The 19,467-nt window shown below is 39.8% G+C and overlaps 1 protein-coding gene across 6 annotated transcripts in view; it reads right to left on the bottom strand.

The window, feature by feature from the left end:
* Nucleotides 1-3,463: 3,463 nt before the first annotated feature.
* Nucleotides 3,464-19,467, bottom strand: part of KLHL13 (kelch like family member 13) — a 199,677-nt gene continuing 183,673 nt past the window's right edge. For all 6 annotated transcript variants that reach the window (XM_025852763.2, XM_025852764.2, XM_073879231.1 and 3 more), the window contains 3 exons: nucleotides 15,166-15,961; nucleotides 7,595-7,708; nucleotides 3,464-5,095 (listed from right to left, as the gene is read on the bottom strand). In XM_025852763.2, coding sequence (XP_025708548.1) covers nucleotides 4,608-5,095; nucleotides 7,595-7,708; nucleotides 15,166-15,961 — 1,398 coding nt within the window. In that variant the 3' untranslated portion in view covers nucleotides 3,464-4,607. The remainder of the gene's footprint in view (nucleotides 5,096-7,594; nucleotides 7,709-15,165; nucleotides 15,962-19,467) is intronic.

Below are 19,467 nucleotides of genomic sequence, written 5' to 3'. Positions count from 1 at the left end.
TAATGTATGGTGATTAACATAACCATAAAAAATTTAAAAAAAAGAAGTCAAAAGAAGAGTGGTATGTTTTAATCCAGGAAAATTCTATGAACCTCAAATTTCAGCATCCATAAAGTTTTAGTGGAACACATCCACACTCATTCATTTATGTACTGTCTACACTTTGGAACTACCATCAGCAGAGGTGAGTAGTTGCTATAAGACCATATGGCCTCCAAAGATTAAAATATTTACTGATTGTTTACAGAACAAGTCTGCCACCCTTGTTGTTTCCTGTTTTTTTTTGGGGGGGGGAGTAGGTTAATTGAGGTATAGCCTCTATGGTCATTTTTAAAAATTCAATCTCCATTTATCTTAGTCACTTGGCCAAAGAACACATGCAAGGGAAAGAAGTGTTCAGTGATTATGTGGCAATACACGATCTGTGTATGCACTAGGGGCCACCAAATTTAAATAGAGATTGAGGGGCACCTGGGTGGCTCAGTCAGTTGGGCATCTGTCTTCGGCTCGGGTCGTGATCCCGGGGTCCTGGGATCGAGCCCCACATCTGCATTGGGCTTCCCACTGGGTGGGGAGCCTGCTTCTCCCTCTCCCTCTGCTGCTCCCCCTGCTTGTGCTCTCTCTCTGTCAAATAAATGCATAAAATCTTTAAAAAAATTTTAAATAGAGATTGAAATACTCACTTTGAGATCTGAATTATACAAATTACTTAGACTCACTGATTAAATAAATACTTTCAGTGTCCAGGATCATTATTAATTCTGCAAACCCCTGATTTGACATTAATGTTTCAATATTTCTAGACTGACGAAAGCCCAAAACATTGCCTGGTAGTTTCACCTCACTTAATAGAGGGGTTTAGAAAATCTTATTCTAAATACTGCATTGATGTATTCTGTATCAGAAATTAATGCATTGATATATCAGAACATATTTTGTATCAGAAAATGTGGATTAGCATACCAAAAAATTTAGGATGCATACAGAATTTTTAAATAAATAATTTAAATTATCTTGGGCTGAATTTGTTTTTTTTTTAGGTCATCTCGACACCCCACGTGGGGCTCGAACTCACAACCCCGAGATCAAGAGTCACATGCTCTACAGACTGAGCCCACCAGGTGCCCCTATGTATTCTGTCTTTAAATGATAATGGTGTAAAACACAATATCCTCATATTTCGCAGCAGTTATCTTGACATGGGGGAGATAAATACTATTTTTCTTCCTTCCTGTATTTTCCAATTTGTCTATATTTTGCATGTTATAATTACCAAAGGAGTTTTTAAATAGGGCATTATTTGGCCAATTTAAAATTCCCTTAATCCTCATGAACTTGCTTCGCATTTACTTTCCCCCTAGCCTAGCCAAAGAGCTATTTGATGTGGAAGGAAGTAAACCTGAGGTTTGGCAGTCTGAAAATGAAAAACAAAAGCAAGGCGCAAGAGCCAAGAATAAAATTGGAGGCAGTGTCAAATTTCCACCCAAGAAAGTCTGCTCACTGTTCTTGGGGGGGGGGAACACAAAGGCCTTTGAAAAAGTGGGGGGTAGAGGAAAGGTCCCATGGTCGAAGTAATTAAATAAAACACTACTTAATTGCCCTGTGGAGCACCGTCTCGGGGCTAAAGAGAGGGAATTATTTCAGCAACCTGCAAAGAAACATTACATACCTATGTATTTTCCAAAGTCCCTAAGGTAATATCAGACAGGAAATAGTTTCGGGTCATAATTTTACTTTTCAGAGCAAAACCTGATTATTGGATGCATTTTTAAAAATTCTAGAAATAGGCGAAGTCGATTTTTTCATTCGTCTTTCCCACCCGACCAACGTTGACCAAGAAGGCAAATTATGAACCTTCTGAGATTTAATGTGTTCTAGAACTCCTTTTGCAAGGAGATCGAGAATCTAAGAAAGGCAAGTGTGAGAAATGCTTGCAAAGCCAACTGATGACTGGCAGATATTTTTTATCAAGACAAATAGTTAATTCATTGTGAAGGAAAATGTGTAATCACTTATCAGCTGTTGGAACTGTTTAATAATAGCACCGTGTGACATTAATTGCTATTCCAAATACCGTGTGGCGTGGATGCAGAAAAGGTCAGCCGTCAGACAGAGCCCGGGGGCAAACTGCTAACAGGTCGCCAACCTGATGCCCTTCCTTCTGGGCACGCAGCTCATTTCCTTGACCCCTTTGTGCTTAGAGGTGACCGCGGGACTGACTTCCAGCCAGGAGAATGTGCGTAGAAGAGATGTATGGCTCTTTCAGGTCTGACCCTTACAGGCCTCACGCCTGCCAGGCTCCATTTTTCTTCTGCTGACTGACTGCGAACTCCAAGGCCGAAGAGGCATAAGAGGCGACAAGATGCAAAGAACCGTTGCTGTTCAGAGGAGAGCCACCTGACCAAGGACACCCACACTGGACGGTGACGGGACCAGGAATCTGGTCCTGTTCACACCCCCGTCTTGAGGCAGGTGTTCACTGTGTGTGAATGGCCAAATGCACTCTGCCTCTGAGCACAGGACTGAAATCACTTGACCAGTGACTCTGAGGGGAGGGTAACTTTTTTCTTTTTTAAAGATTTTATTTATTTGAGAGAGAGAGAGAGGTAGTGAGAGAGAGAGAGAGAGCGCGCGCAAGCAGGGGGGACAGGGAGAAGCCGACTCCCCGCTGAGCAGGGAGCCCGATGCCGGGCTCGATCCCAGGACCCTGGGATCATGACCTGAGCCGAAGGCAGACGCTTCACCGACTGAGCCACCCAGGCGCCCCAGGAAGGGTAATGTTGACGAAGGGAGTCTTTCAAATTCATACCAGGCTTCTCCCAACATTCAAACTACCACTGATGGAAAAATTGTTTTCTTCCTTATGTTTAACTCAAGACAGAGGTAGTGACATCTGCACTGCTCATTCCTCACTGGGGAAGAAATGTGGTGACACTCTCGTTGTTTGGGAATAGCTCAAAATTTTTAGTTCAGACTTAATCGGGTCATTTGCAGATAAAGTCAGAAAGATCATGCACATGGCCCTAACGGAATCCTCCAACGATCTTTTCCCAAAACATTATTCCTTTACAGTCCTAGGTCAAGAACAAATCTCTTAGGTCATTTCACAGAATGTCTTCTCATTAGGCAAGATGGATCTTCCTGAAGATCAGGGAAACTGACCTCAGAAATGTAACTCCTCTTAAGGTTTCCACTCGTCTGGCCGTTCTTCTGTGGGGAGGAGGGGGGGGCGATTAGCATCTTCGATGAACTAATTCCACAGAGACAACCAGCACTGAGTCTGACCAATGAGGTTAGACCTGGTCAAATTATTTTTTTCCTTGAATAAAAATCATTAATACTAATTAATCCAAACTGTTCAGTGCTCTCAGTTCTGATCACTTGAATCTTGCCCACCAAAAAAAAAAAAAAAAAAATTAATGAAAAGTCCAATCAGACAATAATGGGATGCCTCAGACCAAAATGACATTAAATGTTTTTTTATTGAACAAAAAGAGATAAAACATGGAAGTTGAAATCACTGAGCAAAAGCAGCTTCCCAGGTGAGGCTGCTATACTTTGTGCTAAATAACCTTATGAATTGAGAGTATACAGAACACATATAATATGCAAGTTACCTCAACAGCAAAGGAGAAGGTGTAGATTACAGCTTCGGAAGGAAAAATTTGGTCAAGTGACAAATTTAGTTGCTCAAAATTTCTAGCCCTTATCCACCTAAATTCAGTAGGATTCTCCATGCGTGCATTCAGTATGTGCATACTGAATTCCCATTTTAACGGAGGCTGTTTTTGGTAGAAATTTAAAAAGATCTTTCATGTTTATTTGACGTGCCATTCAATTTTTACAATTTTATATTTACTCTATGTATGTGTGTGTGTATTTATACACACTTCAGAAACCCCAAACCCTTGTTTCTAAGTAGAGGGGTCATGCTGTTTCTTTTTTTTTATTAATATTGGTGAGTTTCAGTTATTATTTCTCCTGTGTGTCTAAGAAACTTTGTATGTTTTCAATGCGCCCACACAGACCGGTGGGTTGACAGATATGTCAAAAATACTTTATGAAAAGAGGAAGGTAGCTCATGCGAGTTGGCAACCTTTTGTCTCATGCCCTGTTGGAGCCATCTGCCTCCCTTTGACATCTCACAGTCAAAGATGAAAGGAAAACTTTTGACTTTGAGGCCTAGTTAGCACAGTTGTACATTTACTATAACCCACCATCAAGTTGGCTTATTGGGCTTTCTAATGTAAGATGACAAATACCTTACACCCAATACACAGCATCAAAAAAGTACTGAAGGAAACATTTTATAGACAATATCTTGGGTTGTTTTTTTTTTGTTGGTTTTTTTTTTTTTCGTTTTGTTTTTTGTATGTTAAACATCAGCTTCAATGGGATACATTTCCAGAATGGTTTTGTTACCACTTTATAAACACTCTAAGCCAAACAAACAGCACAGAAACATCAATGTTGTCTTTTTTTCCAATATCTGTATCAATGACTGGAGGCTAACCCTAACATACACTACTAAAGGGGGTGCAAAAGAAGAGAATTCTTGACACGTTGCAAAGATAGGACTACAGCATCTTAGTTGTAGGGGGATGATCCTAAGGTGCAGAAAGGGGGGACTCTCTAGAAGGTGATGGTGTGGTTTCTTCGGGCGGGAAAACCGTGAGGGTACAAGCTCGGATGCCACCGAGGGACTCTGGGAGATCAAACACCTTATGCCACTCATCTTTATCGGGGTCATATTTCTGCACTATCTCCACCATACAGCGATTATTCCAGGAATACCCACCGACCACGTAGATCTTATTTTCAAAGACCGCAACCCCAACATCACTCTGCCCCCTTAGCATGGCAGCAATTGGGGTCCACTGGTCAAGGATAGGTGAGTAGTATTCACAGCTTAGGACATCATCATAATCACTTGTGCCTCGGAAGTGATTGCCACCGATGACATAGAGCCTCTCGCCCACCGTACACATGCAGTGCAGGCCTCTGACGGTGGTCATCGGCGCCTTCTGGATCCACTTGTCAGTATCAGGGTCAAAGCACATGAGCTCCTTTTGGAAAGTGTCATGAGTGATTCCTCCTAAAGCGTGAACATAGGCATGATGGTAAACAGATTATTACAATGATGCAAAAGTAAATAAAAGGCTCTCTGTCCCTAGATCATCGGCGTCTAGCCACCTATTATGCCATCTTATGGCTTATCGCTGGTGTCCTTATAAATGTCTGCCCTCCAGAAGTACTTTCTCTGGGATTAAAAATCCAGAAAGTAACATTTTCAGCTCTTAGAGAACAAAAAAATGTAGCTTATGTTATCGCAAGGACTTTCTGAAGCAGAGACCCGTGGAATTTAAGAGGCTTTGCTAAATGAAAATAGATTTGGGCCACTTTTAGAGTTGGGTCTGCTGTCAATCTCGTGTATGAAGCATCATGCACTTCTTTTTCTAAAAAGAAAAAAGAATTTATTTATTTATTTATTTATTTATTTATTTATTTATTTGTCAGAGGGAAAGAGAGAGCACAAGCAGGGGGAGCGGCAGGCTGAGGCAGAGGGAGAAGCGGGCTCCCCCCCGAGCAAGGAGCCCGACGCAGGACTCGATCCCAGGACCCTAGGATCATGACGTGAGCCAAAGGCAGACGGTTAACCGACTGAGCCACCCAGGCGCCCCGGCATCATTCACTCCTACTGCTTTGGGGCAAGCATGCCCTGGCAGCTGAGCGCTGGGCTCGGGCATTTTAATTCCAGTTGCCCATTTCTGCACTTAACCACATAAGAATCTCTACTCTGGTTATCTCATCAGCATTGCGGCTATGAAGTCAAATCCATCAAAATGCTTTGAAAAGTTGACAGGATTATGCAAATGTCCAAGCCTATAAGAATATTCAGCACTGTTTGTTTTTGTAGTTTCTGTTGCGTGGGTACGGGAAAGTACTGTCATGTGCTATCAGCACGGACACTTAAAGAAGCCGAATGCTGGGGCGCTAGGGTGGCTCAGTCGTTAGGTATCTGTCTTTGGCTCGGGTTGTGGTCCTGGGGTCCTGGGGTCCTGGGATCGAGCCCCGCATCGGGCTCCCTGCTCGGCGGGAAGCCTGCTTCTCCCTCTGCCTCTCCCCCTGCTTGTGTTCCCTCTCTCGCTGTGTCTCTCTCTGTGTCAAATAAATGAAATCTTTAAAAAAAAAAAGCTGAATGCTGAATACATATGGAATTTTGTATGTGCCTCAGTTGGCTGTTGATCCACTGAGTCTGTATCATCCACAGAGTGTATTCTGAGGTCACACAGAAATCAGTCTCTAAGAGGAAAGTATCAGACTCTGTTCTGCAGATTAGCAAGAGAACTGCACAAATTTTCAGCCGTATCAATAAAAGTGCTCCTATCTGGGGACCAGTTGGCAATCAGTGTTTCCTCTCTGCTCTTTAGTTTAGTTTTTTGGGTTTTTTGTTTTGTTTTGTTTTTTCTGTACTCTACAGAATTCTCAGGAAGCAAAACGGTGTTTTTTTTTGTTTGTTTGAGATTCAGCTCCGGTCCTACCCTGTTCTTGACCGGGGAGGTCATTTATAAAATACACATTAGCTATGCCAAAATGCCACGAGAACAATTTCATGTCATTCCCCACCCCCCACCCCCCCGAGGATCTGGAGCTCTCATTATAATGGCATAGCATCTACACGCATAAAATAGGTAGAGGGTGTAAATCATTGATTAGTGGAGCATATGATTTCCTGGATGGCTCTTTCAATATAAGACGTCCTGTAGCTGCTCATAAATTTAACACCCCAAACCTGTCAATCAGCCACTCCAGGCCTTTCGCTGATCCCTCCTGATTACAGATTTCATAAGGCAGCGGTGTTCAGAGACCCAGACCACCAACATCACCTTGATGCATCTGTTCTCTAATAATGTAACTGCTGCCCTGGCACCGGCAGGCTCTCAGAAGGGGGAAAATGTGTCACGAGAAAAATATATGCGCATGTGGCCAACATATATATAGGTAATCAGCACAGAATTATTCATGCAAGGACACAACAGTAGAATCCCCTGATAATGCTGAGGAAAAAAGGAAACACCTATTATCGGTTGCACTAAATGAGAGTATGAACATTATTATGCATTATGTGTGTATCAGGAGCAAGCTTATGCATGGTAGCGTTTATATATTAAATAATGATATATTTCCTCATAGAGTTGAGCTAAATATAAGCTCAAAATGAATTAAGGGTCGCTACAGGGACTATGAATGGGGGTCATTGGCCTACAGGGTTCATTAGAGTATGGAGTATGAAGACCAAAAGGCAAGCTGGAGAAGCTGAAGGCTTTCCAGTTTCTTCCCAGTTATGTATTCCCAGCATGACTGGTTTGCTGCTAGTCTTATGAACTTCTAGAATACCAAAGGCATCTATACGCAAACACGCACGTACAATGTATCTTCTAAAATCACCACAAATTATATTTTGATGATCCCTTTTTCTGGATTCTTTTTCTTTTTTCTTTCTGGATTATTTTTCTAATATTGTATGGAAAGATGGTGCCATAGTTAAAAGTGTACGCATTATATTAATTGCATCTGCATTATAATGGTTTACCTGAAATATACATGACTCCTCCGTACACAGTCCCAGCATGGCCATAGTGGGGTTCACTCATTTTGGCAACGTAGGTCCACTCATTTGTTCTTGGATTGTAACACTCCACTGTGGCTGTTGTTTGACGAAAAGAACAGAAAAGAAAAGAAAATAATTTATAATTTCAAATTTAGCAATGAGTTATTTTTCCCTTTAGGTAGAATAATAATATTCAAACAACGGAACCGTATCTATTACAAATATGAGATACTCTTTGGGGGTCTCTTTTTTTACTTACTGAGATGAACTATTAATACATTTTACATTAGACTAGAGACTTATGTAATAATCTAACACATTTCTGTCACTGCAGAAATTGCTAGGGTTTCTTTTCTTCTGGTATCTTGTTACATCTTTCTAGTTTGACATTCCTCCCAATTCCTTGCTCTAAATATGTGGGAAGATGAGGGAGCTTGGGTGGCTCAGTCAGTTAAGCGTCTGCCTTCAGCTCAGGTCATGGTCCCGGGGCCCTGAGATCGAGCCCCGCATCGGGCTCCCTGCTCAGTGGGGAGTTTGCTTCTCCTTCTGCCCCTCCCCCCAACTCGGGCTCTCTCTCTCTCTCACAAAAATAAACAAAATCTTTACAAAAGATAAATATGTGAGAAGATGAAACAATCATAAGGAAGAAGAAAAGTCAGTTCTAGGCCCCCCGTGCTGATCCACCATCTAGGAAGCAAAGGTTCATAGACAGGAAGCAAAATCTGAGGTTGAGAGTGAACGTATGTATGTATGCACACCGCCTGCCATATGTGCTTGCTGCCTCTTGCTTTATTTCACAACCAGACTACACAATAGACATTGGCAATAATTTTTCCACATTTACACATTAAAGTCAGTAGTGTGTACAAATCCCAATATCATCGTAGCCAGTCACACTCCTACTAGAAGGTGAGTGGCAGCATGATATGAAGGGAAGATTTTTATTGGGGCCACTTCCTTCCAGTAATAAATTTATCATCTTTAACATGAAGCATTTTGGAGAGGTGACCTCAACCTATTTAAATATCACTCTGTTATCACCTCAAGAATAGAACAATGACAGAAAACGTAATCCTTTTTAAAAGGCAGAAAGAAATAGGGCTGTTCCCAGTACTCTGGTCAAAACCACAAAGTCTAAGGGCACCTGGCGGGCTCAGTCAGAAGAGCACGCGAGTCTTGATCTTGGGGTTGTGAGTTCGAGCCCTGCATGGGGTGTAGAAATTACTTAAATAAATAAAACTTTAAAAAAGAAACAAACAAACAAAAACCCCAAAGTCTAGGTAGACTTGAAAAGTTTATACTATTTACTACAGATGCTGTCAGTTGGCAACCCGATTTCTTGTCTCCCCTCACCCTGCTTTTTTCTCAGGAACAGAACCATAACACTGCACACGGAAGTGCTGTGCTAAACTCAACATTCATATTAGCGGGTTCCCTTGAACCTGGAGTTGACCATAAGATGTAATTCTAGGCAATGAAATGGAAGCAGAAATCTACTGAGTGGGGCCATTTGATCAAGCCACTGGAATACCTAACTGATGAATCATCCCTTGAACAAAATTTCCTATTAAAAAAAATAATAACGTGAGAACAGGCAGAACCAGAGAGAAAAAATGAGAGATGCACTTTCTACTCGATTCAACAATTTCATTTCTTCATCAAACTGACTGTGCGCAGTACTTCTTTCTCACCTAACGACTCCTATATTATACCACTTCTCATCTCCCTTTACTGATTGCCTTTTGCACTGGCTTGAGCTTTACATTTTCAGGCTCATCTCAAAGGCTTTTCCTGTTCTCATTTTGATCTACTGTCTTGTTAGTTTTGTTCATTGCTTTAGGCCTGGACCCTCACCAACACTGTTTCTTCTTCTTTTTTTTCCCCCTCCCAACTCTATTTCTTCTAAATCCTTCCATTAAGTAGCCAGATCCTGCAAAATCTTTCCCCCAAATAAGAAGAGCTATTGCCACAATTCATGACAAGCTAAAACTGATTACTCCAATACTGGTTTTGGCTCTTTGTAGTCACTGGACATCTTCTCCAATGTTTATTTCCATTTGCCTCTAGCATGACTTTCACTTCATTGACAAGCACAATCCTACTGAACATACATTATTCTCTCTCTCTCTCTCTCTCTCTCTCTCTCTCTCTCTCCACTTACAGGGGATCTAGTATATTGATTGGTACTTGGCATCAGCAAAGTAATTAATGGTAGGGTTTTAGCTGATAAAAAAAAAAGTAGTCTAATCACACACCCTGTCAGTGAAAGGGTTTTAAAAGACTTTCAGAGATCACATTTCTGATGGCAAAGACAGGTTTTACTATAGTTCTATGCCTCCCTTAACGAAAAATTCTGCCTTAAACTTTGAAATTTCTAGAGTGTCACAGTCTCTCCTTATGTCTAATTCAATCTATTTTGAGGGAGTTTCCATTAGTTTCCTCCTGTTCTTTTTGGAGTGGAGCTAGCGCCTGAATAGCGATTCACTCTTTATGATTATTACAATTTTCCCATGTAGAAAGATAATGCTGTTCTTCCGTCAGTGAATTAATTGCATTTTTTCCCCTAAGAGGCGTCATAAGAATCCATCTCTATTTTCTCATACAGGAGTAACCTAAGTGTAAGATGGCTATTAACCATCAATAATATAATAACTATGTAATAGTTCATCATCCCTCAACTTTTCTTCTTTGGGCAAAATAATCCATATCCTTTAGCTTTTCCTATCATTTAATATCTACTGTCAACTTCTAGACTGTCTCCATGAAGAATTGTTGTTCTTAGTAAAATCAAGAGTAGTTTTAAAATAGAACACATCTGATTAAAAGTGTATACACACATGTCCTTATTTCCCATATTCACAAGGCAGTGAGATATAGGCTCGTGCCAACAACCTTGATGGGGGGAGGGGGCAAGGGATGATGCGAGGGACAAAAACAGTGCTTCCATCATAGCCTTTGAGAGGTAGGAATGGTAATGAACTAATTAGGAAAGTCTAGAATAGGGTCAGGCAAATTATAGCCTGTCAGCCAAATCCAGCATGCTGCCTGCCTTTTGTATGCCCCACAAGATAAAAATATGAATGGCTTTTACCTTTTTTAAAGAGTTGGGGGGAAAAAAATCAAAGGAAAAATGTTTTGTGACATATGAAAATCATATGGAATTCAAATGCTGATGTTCCTATAGAAAGCTTCATTGGAACACAGCCTCACCCATTCGTTTATAAATTGTCTACGCTTGCTTTTGCAATACAACAGCAGAAGTGATGAGGTGTGACAAGATCCTATGGCCTACAAAGCTGAAAATATTGATTTTCTGGCCCTTTACAGAATTTCACTGACCCTTATTCTAGAGAATCACCTTCAGTAACCTGGTTGCCTGCAATTAAATTAGAGACCCCCTCCAATTTAAGAATTACATGGGGGTTGCTTAGTTCACATAAATCATTAAAGATTCCTATTTTCTCAGGTGATTCTACTGGAGTCCGGAACTGGTCCTAAGGGATGATGTGGAACTTACTTGTTCTTTTTGAGAATAGAAAGGGATGAACCCTGAATCACCACCGGGAACAATGATGGTTCCCACAGAGGGGCTGTGACCTCTAGAATCTTAAGAGTGCCCGCTGGCGATGTGTTGCTTAATGAAGAAAACGGCAAATCCATGAAGGGATATGGAGGCACCTGATAAATTTCAGTAATTTTATTGCACACTTATTTGAAAAAAGTCTAACACCTTTTTCTATAAGTTATTTCATTCTTCGAAAGCTTGACTTATTACTATTTAACAGAAATGAAAGCTATCTGAGCTGTCATAGTTCTCTTCAATATAGAAAACCTCAATGGAAGATCGATTTCTTAAATGACGTAAGTTTGAAAGATGCCAGGAATAACTGACTTCTCTTTCACTTAAGTGACAGCTACTCTAAGCTTCACGCAGTTTCCAATTGTACCCGGTGTCAAAGGAAAGCAGCATTTCTAAGGAATTATACTTCAGCAATATACCAGGCTCACACACACATTAGCAGTATCTTTTTGATGTACTATGGGCATAGGTCCATCCATACACACTCCACGAAGGGATTTTAAAAGGCCAAATGCATTAAAATGATCTAAAGTGTCTTTTACAAATGCTCCCACTGTCTTCTTTTCATAATTACATCTAGGAAATGGTCATTGCACATATGAAGAATAAATAATATACTGGTACTAATGAACCAAATTAATTTTTTTTTTTAAGAAAAGATTTTACTTTTAAGTGGTCTCTATACCCAACGTAGGGCTCGAACTTATAACCCAGAGATCAAGAGTCACATCCTCCACCGACTGAGCCAGCCAGGGGCCTCAAACCTATTAAATTGTTAAATGACCCTCCCATCGATCCCCGTTTGCCTGCCACCCATTGCTACCCCCTTCTCTATTTACACAGGCCTATTAATATGGCAGTGTAATCAGTTAAGATGGTAATGTGAAGTTACTATAACAGATGTTCTTCTGTGTGTGTAGAGGGCGTTCCCATTAAAAAAAAAAAAAAAGTTTACGGAGCAGGAGAAATGTTAAAAAACCCAGCCTCTGGCTGGAACATTCAGAAATATAAGCAAGGGTCTCTTTAGGACCTAAATCTGCTATTCTGCCAAAACCACGGGCCCAAGAAAACGGGAAAGGGCAAGTGACACATATGCAAAGAGAAACATTATTAATAAAGAGAATTCAGAAGAAGTCAACAATACAGAATGTGACACGATTGCTTTAAAACAGTCTACTTCTTGCTCCCAAGTGGGTCTAAAGTAGGAAAAACTCAAAGGAGGTGGGGTGGCCTAAAAGTTCTCGTGCAATTAAGATCCAAGATTTCAGTGCACTTAAGCCAATCAACTGATTTTCTAAAAAAAAAAAAAAAAAAAAAAAAAACTTCCAATTTTTTTAACTTAAAATATTTACTACAGCCAGGCTTTGCTGGGTATGCTGATTTTAAGGCAAATGGTCATTTTCCACAAAAGTGTACTTACTTACATTATACAGGAGGTACTTTCAAAGGGAAAGAAATGTCATTGGCCTTTAAAATGGAATTAGAGTTGTTTCTTGGTATTGAGGGTTTGTGTCTATAATACAACCATCTATGTATTTGTGAAACATGCAGTTTACAAATTTAGATAAAAATAGGCATCTGCCATCTAGAGGGGTAATCATTTTTTAGACTATATAAGTCATTATCCTTAGGTTTAAGCTCTGGGAGACTGATTTTAAAACCTAAATATAATCAAATAGTTATTATGAATTAGGAATAGCTCATGAAAAGCACACTTCTCGTCTCTTTTTACTTTCAAACTGAAATGCAGAAGGGGCACCTGGGTGGCTCAGTAGTTAAGCATCTGCCTTCGGCTCAGGGCGTGATCCCAGGGTCCTGGGATGGAGCCCCGCATCGGGCTCCCTGCTCCGTGGGAGGCCTGCTTCTCCCTCTCCCACTCCCCCTGCTTGTGTTCCCTCTCTCGCTGTCTCTCTCTTTGTCAAATAAATAAATAAAATCTTTAAAACAAAAACCTGAAATGCAGAAGACTATTTTTAATAAGAGATGGAGGGTGTGCTTTCTGAAGGTCATGAGCAAGGAAGGCAGCCACTTGCCCAACGGGGTTGTCTACTTCTTGTTCCCAAATGAGTATAACATGGCAAGAGCTCAGCAAAAGAAAGCCTCTAGCTTCTTGGTTTTATGTAATGACTCTCCTTGGCCTGAAGATGATAAATTCTCAGAAGAATAAGGCCTCTAATTAATAGGAGGAATGATATATTGAAGACTGCATATTAATAGGGGTGATACCATCAATAAGCAAGCACTGACTAAGAAATTGGAGCTATTTCCCTTGAGGAAAGAAGGTCTGAAATGACCGCTCACTGCCAGGACTGATGACCTATAATTTGTAAACTTGGAAAGATTATCTTATACAAGCGGTTTTCCTAAGAAAGCGCCAAATCACTAATTGCAGCCTCTGGATATTTCCAGACACCCTCCATTTAAAATAGTATCACAACATGAAAATAATGTGTGTGGGCTGAGTGAGGAGACCTGAAATGACAATTCGACACTACGGGTACTGATCCTTCAAATGCGTTTTAAAGCCTGATTATTAAAATATATTGGGCAATCTGTGTGGTTCATGATAAGGATCCCGAGTCCCACCATTTGGAGAGCCCGGTCTTAGAAAAAAATATCACTGCGACAACAAAGGAAAAAAAAAATAACTGTAGGTAGGAAAGATCAGTAACATTAAGACGTCACTAACGAGAAAGGGCTTGATCAGCTGGAGAGTATAAGAGTTGAGAGCAGTTCTTTTGGCCTCCAATAAATAACCTATTCTTAAATCCATTAAGCTACCAAGAAAAAGATGCTGATAGTCACTCTGAATTTATCCAGAGCCAAGGCCAATATTTTCCATGTTCCCAGCATTACAGAGCCTGGACTACTGGTCAACTACAAGGACTCCAGTCATCACAGCATAAAAGAGGCGGTGAAAAAAAGAGGCCAAATGATGACGCTAATGACAGATACAGAAGGCGTGACAGAAAATGGGGTCTTCCTGACTTCTTTTTGGACAGCTATCTTACTCCAATTTCACCTAAAATCACAAAATTACTGTTCATTTATGGAGCCAAAGTACTGTTCTACATTAACTGCACTTGTGACCAATCTTCAGTTAGGGAGACAAAAAAAGTGGCCCCATCTAATGAAGCTTACCAGAGCAGTTTACAGTGAAGAAAACTGTTTGGTATTTCACTAAGAGAGAATGATTTTATTTATTTATTTATTTATTTATTTATTTATTTATTTGAGAGAGAGCAAGAACATGTGAGTGGGGGGGAGGGGGGAAGAACAGAGGGAGACTCCTGTGCCCGACGCATGGAGCCCGATGCAGGACTCGATCTCATGACCTGAGCCGAAATCAAGAGTCAGACGCTTAACTGACTGAGCCGCCTGGGTGCCCCAAGAGAGAATGATTTTTATAAAACTGATAGTCACAGATCACATTACTGAGAGTAAATACATTTTGGATAATATTGAACTTTGTACATCTAATTGACAAAGAAAATGATCTTACTATGGTGGTTGAGGGTCTAGGATAGGGTAAAAGATTATGTAAACGAAGAAACGATAACAATCAGTCCCCTGTAAGGAAGGATTTTAACCTGTACAATAAAGTATTATGTGGGCTTTTAAAAATGGAAAATAAGGAAACATGCCAAACTTCTGTCTGAGATTCTATTAGAATTTAAATTAGCAGAATATACTTTGTAGTTCCACTGTCAAGATGAAAACCATATATACTGCCAAATAAAATATTCTGCAACATACTGATATATTCCTAAGATATAATTTGTACCCTGGCCAACAATATAAATCCGGATTAGGCATATAGATTGTGTTGGATATTTCCTGAGCCAAACAGTTTAAATGAAACCCTAGCTACATTTTTCTCTTTAATTTTATAGAACTGCTTATTTTATGACTTAACGAGAATTTGGGGGTAAAGAAATTAGTCTCTATGCTTAACAGAAATGCACACACTTACGCAGTTCACCAGCTGCATTTCGCCCACCGACAGCATACAGATATCCTTTGAGGGCACTTAGGTGGAAGAAGGTGCGCTTTTCATTTAAAGACGCAACCTGCATCCATTTATTGTAGCGAGGATCAAATCTGAAGACTGTATCGACTGCCGTTTTTCCTTTTGTGTCATAATTACTCTGTCCACCGACGACATAGAGGAAATTTCCAATGACAGCGATGCCATGCTGGTACCTTGGGGCATCCATGGGGGCTAACGATTTCCATTCATGGGCCTTTTCATCATACATGCGCAATTCCTTGCTGACAACCAGCTGCTGCCTCAGCACTCCTCCAAGCGTGACCAAATGAGTGGTGTCAGACCGAATGGCAGTCCTGTCTGACTGCATCACTGGCTGCATGTACGGCATCATTTGGTAATTGCTGGCTTCCAAAAGGAGATTCACACAGGTATTGTCAGTTCTCATGAAATCCACGGTTTGCACATAATTAATGAGCTCCTGCGGTGTCATCAGTGGAAATCGTATGTTCTTCATTAATTTTGCAGCAAAGTCCATCCGAGGCTCTTCTAGGCGTAGCCAGCGACAGGTAGCCTTAAAGAGCTCAAGTTCAGTGCAGTGCTTAAGGCTATTACTGGAAAGCACAAAGGCGAGACGCTCGAAAGGGAGTTTCAAGAACTCCCCAGTGCTCAGCAATGCAGGAAAATTCTTCAGGACAAAACTGTTGACGTATTTATCCACTTCCGTCAGATTGTAGGTGTTGGCAATCCGACCAACTTCGACACAATTGTCTAAAGTGACCTATTAAACCAGTAAAAAAAAAAAAAATTAAAATGCTGCCAATTTCATGACACTCACATTCTGGATAACAGAAATACCTGTTCTAGAAGAGGAGTCAACTAAGTTTTTTACTGTCCATAGAGATGCAAATAAAAATGCTTACCTAAGACATTAATGACCTAAAGAGAATTCACAAACCACCTCTACCTAATCCGATGGAAAGGTGACTAAAAGAAAATTATCTATATCACATCAACAAGAGAAAGGATAAAAACCCTATGATTATTTCAATAGATGAAGAAAAAAAGCATCTGAGAAAGTACAATATCCATTCATAATAAAAACCCTCAACAAAGTACGTTTAGAGGGACCATACCTCAAACATAATAAAAGCTATATATGAAAAACCCACAGCTAACATCACACTCAATGGGGAAAAACCGAGAGTTTCTCCCCTGAGATCAAGAACGAGAGACAAGGATGTCTCCTCTCACCACTTTTATTCAACACAGTACTGGAAGTCCTAGCCACAGCAATCAGACAAGAAAAAGAAATAAAACGTATCCAAATTGGCAGGGAAGAAGTCAAACTGTCAATATTTGCAGATGACGTGATATTATATATAGAAAACCCTAAAGACTCCACCAAAAAACTACTAGAACTGATAAATGAATTCAGTAAGGTCACAGGATACAAAATCAATATACTGAAACCCACTGTATTTCTATATACTAACAATGAAGTAGCAAAATGATAAAATTAAGAAAACAATCCCATTTACAATTACACCAAAAATAACAAAATACTGAGGAGGTAAAAGACCTGTACTCTGAAAACTATAAAACATTCATGACAAAAAATTGAAGAGGACACAAATGTAAAGATTATCCGTGTTCATGGATTGCAAGAATAAATATTGTTAAAAAGTCCATACCACCCAAAGCACCAAAGCAATCTACACATTTAATGCAATCCCTATCAAAATACCAACAGCATTTTTCACAGAAGTAGAAAAAACAATCCTAAAATTTGTATGGAACCAAAAAAGACCCTGAAGAGCCAAAGCAATCTTGAAGAAGAAAAACAAAGCTGGAGGTATCACAATTCCAGACTTCAAGTTATATTACAAAGCTGTCGTCATCAACACAGTATGGTACTGGCACAAAAACAGACACATAGATCAATAGAACAGAATAGAAAACCCAGAAATAAACCCATGATTATATAGTCTATTAATCTTTGAAAAAGGAGCAAGAACATGCAATGGGAAAATGACAGTCTCCTCAACAAATGGTGTTGGGAAAACTGGACAGCTACATGAAAAAGAATGAAACTGGACCACTTTCATACACCATACACAAAAGTAAACTCAAAATGGATTAAAGGCCTAAAAGTGAGACCTGAAACCATACAAATCCTAGAAGAGAGCACAGGCAGTAATTTCTTTGACATCAGCTGTAGCAACATTTTTCCAGATATATCTCCTGAGGCAAGGGAAAACACAAGCAAAAATACACTATTGGGACTATGTCAAAATAAAAACTTCTGTACAGCAAAGGAAATAGTCAACAAAACAAAAAGACAACCTACTGAATGGGAAGAGATATTTGCAAATAACATATCCAAAAAAGGGTTAGTATCCAAAATATATAAAGAATTTATACAACTCACACCAAGAAAACACGAATAATCTGATTAAAATATGGGCAGAAGACAGGAACAGACATTTCTCCAAATAAGGCATTCAGATGGCCAACAGACACGTGAAAATATGCTCAACATCACTCATCATCAGGGAAATGCAAATCAAAGCCACAATGAGATATCACCTCACACCTGTCAGAATGGCTAAAATCAAAAGCACAAGAAACAGCAAGTGTTGGCGAGGACATGGAGCAAAAGGAACACTCGTGCACTGTTGGTGGGAATGCAAACTGGTGCAGCCAATGTGGAGAACAGTATGGAGGTTCCTCAGAAAAGTAAAAATAGAACTATCATATGATCCAGTAATTGCACTACTGGGTATTGACCCAAGGAATACGAAAACACTAACTTGAAAGGATATGTGCGCCCCTATGATTATTGCAGCATTATTCACAATAGCCAAATTATGGAAGCAGCCCAATGTCCATCCATAGATGAATGGATAAAGAAGATGTGGTGGGTACACACACACACACACACACACACACACACACACACACACACACACAGAGGAATATTATTCAGCCATAAAAAAGAATGAAATCTTGCCATTTTGCAACAACATGGATGGATCTAAAGAGTATAATGGTAAGCAAAATAAGTCAGAGAAAGACGAATACCATATGTTTTCACTCATATGTGGAATTTAAGAAACAGAACAAACGAATGAAGAAAAAAGAGACAAAACAAAAAAACGGATTCTTAACTATAGAGAACAAACAGATGGTTACCAGAGGGGAGGTGGTTGGGAGGGGGGTGAAACAGGTGAGGGGGATTGAGAGTATGCTTATCTTGATGAGTAATGTACAGAATTGCTGAATCGCTATATCGTACACCTGAAACTTATGTAACACTGTATGTCAACTATATTGGAATTAAAATTAAAAAAAGAAGTGGCTAATAAATATTTATTGGATATTGAAAAATAAAAAAAGCATCAAAATCAGTAGATTAGAAGTTACCCTAAGAAACAATGTTCTAAGTTGATTATGGCCAAAATAATTGCTTTTCTCTTCTTGAAAATGTGTGCTCCCTCTCAAAAAAAATACTAAATGAAATTCTGGCTAGATGGAAATTTTGGAAAACTAGAGGGTTATTCTATTTTGGTTCACCTTAATCCACTTCTTAGTCAGGATTCTTAAAAGTTACATTGCTAGCAGATCCACAAACAGAAAATCTCTAATACAGGATCTCTAGATTTCCCTTTCATGCAAATAGTCACGGTTCATTACTGTAATTCATTTTGATTCCTTCAAAAGTTATTGTTTCTAATGAAGGTAATTTAATAAGGCATTATTCCTAGGGTGAAGTTATTTTCACATTATTTATGTGGAAACAAGGAAAGGAATCACTTCGGTGAGGATTGGAACAGGTGTATCTCCATCAAATTTACTCATGGCATAGTTAATTTCTGGTGTCTATGATGATGGCTTGCCACAGTTTCCCTTGGCAATTCTCTTACTCCCAGCATAATCTAGCTCTGCCTGGAGTCAAAATGACCCTAGAAAAGTCTCCCCTGCACAGATGACAATGTAGCAAAAACGGAAAATAGGAAAAAGAGACAAGTGATGGAGAGGCCCATCTTCAGCAAGAGCTCTTTCTGATGCTTTCACAACTGGTCAAAAGTGAAAACAGGAAAATCATATCAGCAAATATTATTCAAGGAATAAATCACTGAAACAAGCCTACCATACAAATACCTGTGTATGTATACAAACACCCAAGCAGGTCACAGGCAAAATACTCAAATGTTTCTCTTAATTTTGTCAGTGTATGTGTTCATGTATGTCATGTAAACTTCACGGACGAAACTGCATTGTTAA

Source organism: Callorhinus ursinus, unplaced genomic scaffold, assembly GCF_003265705.2.
Source record: "Callorhinus ursinus isolate GAN/ISIS: 27379988/994484 unplaced genomic scaffold, GSC_fseal_2.0 scaffold33, whole genome shotgun sequence".
Lineage (NCBI taxonomy): Eukaryota > Metazoa > Chordata > Mammalia > Carnivora > Otariidae > Callorhinus > Callorhinus ursinus.
This window is presented reverse-complemented; position numbering and strand designations above follow the sequence as displayed.